Below are 6,470 nucleotides of genomic sequence, written 5' to 3'. Positions count from 1 at the left end.
AACCAATTTTATATACCAAAACCTAGAAGCTTGCATAGTCATTAGTCCATAGTCATAAATTCTTACATTTGTTATGAATCCAAAAAGGCACATCTATTTTTTTACATATTGAAAATTAAACGGTTAAATTATGTGCTGCAGTTAAACCCAAAACAAAAGTGACAAATGTATGTCAAACGTTTTTCAGTGCCAAGAGCTACAAAGCTGTTTGTCTCTGCAGACACTTGCAAAAAAACATTGCATACCTTATTTGAATAGGCAAAAAGTATGAAAGCCATTTTGAGGTGAGCTGATAATTTGAATATCCTAGGGCTGCAGAATACACAGCATTGCAGAGCAGGTAGAGGATGTGATGCTTCTGTTTAGTATTTTCTATTCAGTTTATATTGTTTATATGACCAGAAGTGCAATAGTTGACTTCATGTATACTTTTGTTTACAAATCTTTGAATGAGGTGGGTTTTTTTTGTTTAAAATGTTTAATTTTTTTCTCTTAAGAATGGCAGCTAAGGATGAGTTACATCCTATTGTTTATGTCAGGTTTCTGTTTTGCAACAGGACCTTTTTCTTCAGAGATAATAATCAAAGAGATTGGTCAAAAAATGATAGTAAAGAGGGTGGGACACTGGGTTGGGCAATTCGCAGCTGAATACCCAGGTAATGATTAGAAGAAGAATGCATGGAGTTGAGTTTCAGCTCCACCTCCTCTCTATTTGACACCTAAGTTTTGTAGCCAATCAGAGCTGTTCTTTGGCTCCTCCCCAGTCCTGTGCTACTATACTAAGGGGACAAGAGTTGGCTGTTCTGCCTCATCTGCTTGGGTTTCTCAGCACAGCAGACACGCTTCCCCCTAACCGTGCTCTCTTTCTTACATTCATTCTCTTATTCTCAACAACTTTAGGGCAAAAGATCTGCAGTCAAAATGTCAATTTCTTCTAAAAGAACAACCTACACTGTGAAATCCTCCTCCTCTGGGGTTGTACCACGTAACTTCAGCAGTGTCTCCTACTCAGGCCCCAGCTTGGGCCGACAGAGTTACACAGCACGCAGCTCCTATGGAGGAGTCAAGAGTGGCTTGGATGGTGGCAGCTACCTCAGTAGATCCACAGCCTACGGAGGTGGCATGGGTCTTGGTATGGGATTTGGCGGGGCTGTGGCACCCATAACAGCTGTGACCGTCAACAGGAGCCTCCTGGCCCCTCTGAACCTGGAGATCGACCCTAACATCCAGACCATCCGCACACAAGAAAAAGACCAGATCAAGACCCTCAACAACCGCTTCGCTTCCTTCATAGATAAGGTATGTGACTGCAGCATTTTAGAATCACTTGTCATAATGGCCATACTAGTCATGGTCATGAGAATTAAATAATGCATATACGTATCATTTTGATCTTCTAGAGAAGATCAGACAGTCATGACTAAGAATAAACATTAGGAAATCAACTGTCTGAAGTAATTGATGATCCCTGTTTAGTAAAAAATTGTTCTAAGTAAAACAACAGTAAACAGAATTTAGTGAAAAAGTCATTTTTTTCATGTAAAAACTACTGCAAAAAGTATTTTCTCTGGGGGAACAAACCGTGAAAAAGTAAAAAATTCACACTAAGCGCAATGTATTATAGGGAAAAAATTACAAAAAGTAACTGCTTCCACTTTGATGTAATAACTTCCTTACCTCGGAGAAGAACTGTGAGGTTGGGAGGGGAATTGGGTGTGTCACTGGTCAGAATGAAATGGGTATATCTTTTCAGCAGACTACCATTGGAAGTATCGCTCAAAGTTCACACCCAAATTTCTTCATCTAAAATACACTTTGTCACACCAGTATTTTATTTGATAAAGTATTTGTACTGCACATTATTTATTTGTAGTAATGTTGTTACAAATTTGTTTTACTTTATCTTCATCTGTATACGTTTGTGCCATCTGACAAAAAACCTATTGTCACCTGATCCTACAGGACCTGTTCAACAGTGTTAATATTTAATCAGCAGAGTTGGTGTCATGTCCTTGCAAACACTGAACACATTACATAACAAGCCCTCTAAAGGCACCAATGATAAGAAACAAACTGCTTTTGATTGTACATACATATATTTCTAAAATCAATGAATCCACATACTGTAGACTTTTACACCCTGCCATGAAAGCCTCAGGCAAATCTCAGTGTGGTGTCCGACTATATGCAAAGTCTACAACCAATCACACATACATCCTCATTTTTTCCATGTTCCTTAAACAACAGCCACCCAACCCCAACCTGAAAAAAACACCGACAGGAAAAATGGGGAGGTGGGCAGAACTTTGTGAACTCACCCACTCCATTCTCTTGGTTTTCAATTAGGATGTGTGTCACTGTTTCCCTGGGAAAAACACACTGCTATCCTGCAAAACAGTAACTCATTCCATATAATACTGGGCCAACAGGGTTCCCGTGATGCTCACATGATGCCTCTTGGCATTTGGTTGTTTCTTAGTGCATTAAATGTCAGTTTGGCCCAGAAACTACAGCTCCATTCATTTACACAGTATAACTATGGTCTGAGCTCAGTGCGCTTTGAAGTGTTAAATATGGGATTGATTTGCGCTAAGACAATAACTCCTTTCTCCTTCCCCCCACTCAGGTACGCTTCTTGGAGCAGCAAAACAAAATGCTGGAGACCAAATGGAGCCTCCTCCAGGAGCAGACCACCACCCGTTCCAACATCGATGCCATGTTCGAGGCATACATTGTCAACCTCCGCAGACAGCTTGACAGTCTGGGCAATGACAAGATTAAGCTGGAGGCTGATCTGCACAACATGCAAGGCCTGGTTGAGGACTTCAAAAATAAGTGAGTTTTTGTTCTTCCACAAGTCACCTTTCCTGGATTCTTTCCACATATTGGATCATTGTGAATGGCCAGTGCCCAAGTTTTGTAAATGCAGGCTATTGTGGTATACTTAAGTATTCCAGTATAAATAAGTCCCTATAGATTATAAAACTAAATCAAAAGTACACATAAATAAATGTGTACTCCATTGGCCTTGGAAGGAAAATCTTGTATCCAGACCTCATGCTAAGTAAATATACGCCAGTTATTTTAGGTAACATCACTGTATGTCCTAGATAATATTGATGTCAACCATTACACCAAGGCACCTTAGAACAGCATGACCTCCCACCACTCCAGCAACTCCAACCAAAATTATGGGTTCTTAAATGTTTTTACAAGGCGATGTTACGCAGTTTACTGAATGCTGGATTCGGGCAAGAGATTTAATAGAGCACTGCCTCCCTCTAGTGTACACCCCTGTAATAGTTCTTAGGAAATAATAGCGTCCCTAAGATTCCAGTCAATATTGTGCAGTACAATACAATAAGAAAAAAAATGTTGGACGTTGGAATTCCATCTAAAATATTTATAATATGATATTATTTCAGGTATGAGGATGAGATCAACAAGCGCACAGAGGCTGAGAATGATTTTGTCCTCATCAAAAAGGTCAGACACTGATAGACATTTTTTTGTTACAGTTACCGTATACAGTAGTGATCGTGTGTATATATTAAAGATTTAAATGATTGGCATTTTCAGGATGTTGACGAGGCTTATATGAACAAGGTCGAGCTGGAAGCTAAGCTGGAAAGCCTTACAGATGAAATCAACTTCCTCAGGCAGATCTATGAAGAGGTAAACCTGACAATCACAGATTTTCTACGTTTTTTCATTGGTAAATTTGCTGTTTTATGCGATAATCACTCTTTTTTGGCGACTTTTTTTGCTTTATAGGAGATCCGTGAGCTTCAATCTCAGATCAAGGACACTTCAGTGGTGGTGGAGATGGACAACAGCAGGAGACTGGACATGGACGCAATCGTGGGTGAGGTCCGTGCTCAGTATGAGGACATCGCTAACCGCAGTCGTGCTGAGGCTGAAACATGGTACAAATCTAAGGTATGGTACATTTTTCAGTATACAGATTAATTATGCGTTCATAATTTAGCATAGGCTATAAAGTCATACATGGAATCAATACAAATGAAAAGATCAATCAATGTATCTTTTTTCTCCTTTAGTTTGAGGAAATGCAGACATCTGCCACCAGGTACGGAGAAGACCTCCGATCAACCAAGACAGAGATTGCTGATCTCAACCGCATGATCCAGAGACTGCAGTCTGAGATTGATTCTGTGAAGGGACAGGTGAGATTTGATCAAACTCTATCCTATTGTAGAAGTCCACAGACATGTTAATCAAAGAAAGGTCAAGGTGTTTGCGAAAGGGTTGTAACTCATAGTGTCTTGACTTTTGTGCATCAGCGTGCTAACCTGGAAAATCAGATTGCTGAGGCTGAGGAGCGTGGAGAGATGGCAGTAAGGGATGCAAGGTCTCGTATCAAGGATCTGGAGGACGCACTCCAGAGAGCCAAGCAAGACATGGCACGCCAGATCAGAGAGTATCAGGACCTGATGAATGTTAAACTGGCCCTGGATATTGAGATTGCCACCTACAGGAAACTCCTGGAAGGAGAGGAGGACAGGTGAGTTAATTTTGAAGCCATTTCCACATAAGCTAACTGGTTTTTTTTTTAGTACGTTATGAGCTAAAGGAAGTAAACAATGATCTTTCCTGCTTTACCAACAGGCTTGCCAGTGGAATCAAGTCAATCAACATCTCAAAACAAAGCTGTAAGTTAAATCTTCATCATTTTGTTTTAAATAGAAACCTGATATAAAGTTAACTGTACATTCTAAATTATTTGTTTGTTTGTTTGCATCCCAACAGCATCCTACAGCCCCTTCCCAATGGAGAGTGCAGGCAGTGGCTACAGCAGCTACTCCAGTGGTTACTCTAGCGGTTACTCCGGTGGTTACGGTGGTGGCTTCAGTGACAGCAGCAGCACGACCCAGAGCAAGAAGAACATCGTCATCAAGATGATTGAAACCAAGGATGGCAGAGTTGTGTCCGAGTCTTCTGAAATTGTCCAAGATTAAGTGGAGAGCACAGTTTCCATGTCTGGCCTTTAACCTTGTCTACTTTTACCCATTCCTTTTCCTTCCTCTAAACACCTAACATACGTAGCTGTCTGAAGTAATTAGTTGCAAAAGGATACATGCACACACCAGGCTGTAACTGAATAAATCCTTAACTCTGACCAAAGGGTTGGAAGGGACCAAACCTAATAATTTCACTTTGTGCCTTAGGCTTTCTGCACAGTGCACTAAAAGAAATACTTTAGCCTGCTCACACAAGCTGTACCTACACAACATATTCTCCGGTGTACATCTATGAGCTGGAGCATGCTAGATCTGCCACCAACATGAGCTGTTCCTGTTACTGCACTCATCGCACTGTGACAGTATTCAGGTTTAATTATGAAGGGTCCATATGTTCGCATCTGTTAAAAGCAATCATGTTTGGGACAGATTCATGTTTTGTGCCTGCTCTTTAGAAAACGTCTTCCCCGCTGTATTCTGTCTGATGCAAAAGGAAAATCCAGAGTACCAAAAGGTGCTTTTTTTTGCTACCAACAATAAAGTGTTTACTTAAAAATGTTTTGGTCATGCCATTCATTTAGTTTTTATTTTCTTTCACTAAAATGCATTTTTTTCTAAAGCACACATCAACCTAAAATCCAAAGTAAGTTAAAGACCACAAATCACTGGCCAAGTGTCTGAGATGCCATCGTTTATAATTAACATGAAAGACAAGTGCGAAATTTTCACAGAATTTGGAATTCATCATGATGCTTTTTAAGTTTCTAAACAAACAATAGGATGCACGAAAACCAGTATTTATGAAGAGGGTATAGTTTTCCGTTTGCATAACCCAAATCACCCAGAAAAGCCTAATAAACATAATATTTCTTCTGCAGAATCTACAATCACACCACTGACAACTGAACTATTAACAATTCCCCTTTGGTGACATTGCGTATCTTGTGCCTCTAAGCAGTCAGACCTCATCCACATATATTTTATAGCTGATTTATCATATACAAAATAAACAGCAGCATTGGATAGACCAATTACTTTAATTAGATTATTGTAATAAAAAAATCTTAAAATTAACAATGTATTCCCATTATATATGAATTCAAGCAATTTACTCTCCTTCTATCAAGAACAAATTATATTTGGGGGAAATAATACAAGAATACCAAAATCCAAGCAAGCTACTTTACATAAAAAGCACACTGATGTTTAAATGCACCTAATTTCCATATTTAATAGCAAAACCAAATATAATATATTATTAAACAGATCCGTCCATGTTCTCTAACAATTGGTTCGACATAGAACATTCATAATGCCAAACACCCCTGTCCCACAAAGTCAGTACTCTTTATAACTTTAAAAGCTTGGTGGAAACTATTAAAAATCTAAAACTTACAATTCGTGCCATGTAAACACAGTTTTTCGATTTTTGAAATATTATATTAAATAATTGCATCCACATCCTGAATATTTAATATTTAAAATTGA

At 39.1% G+C, this 6,470-nt stretch overlaps 1 protein-coding gene across 1 annotated transcript; it reads left to right on the top strand.

Annotated features, from left to right (window-relative positions):
• Window positions 1–801: 801 nt before the first annotated feature.
• Window positions 802–5,538, top strand: krt8 (keratin 8). The gene is made up of 9 exons (XM_046869814.1): window positions 802–1,299; window positions 2,627–2,835; window positions 3,426–3,486; window positions 3,580–3,675; window positions 3,775–3,939; window positions 4,062–4,187; window positions 4,305–4,525; window positions 4,630–4,673; window positions 4,771–5,538. The coding sequence occupies exons 1-9, from the start codon at window positions 922–924 to the stop codon at window positions 4,977–4,979; spliced, it is 1,509 nt and encodes a 502-aa protein (XP_046725770.1). The 5' UTR covers window positions 802–921; the 3' UTR covers window positions 4,980–5,538.
• Window positions 5,539–6,470: the final 932 nt, after the last annotated feature.

Source organism: Silurus meridionalis, chromosome 16 (genome assembly GCF_014805685.1).
Source record: "Silurus meridionalis isolate SWU-2019-XX chromosome 16, ASM1480568v1, whole genome shotgun sequence".
In the NCBI taxonomy this organism is placed as follows: Eukaryota; Metazoa; Chordata; class Actinopteri; order Siluriformes; family Siluridae; genus Silurus; species Silurus meridionalis.
Note: the sequence above shows the minus strand (reverse complement) of the source record. Positions and strands in the feature narration are given on the sequence as shown.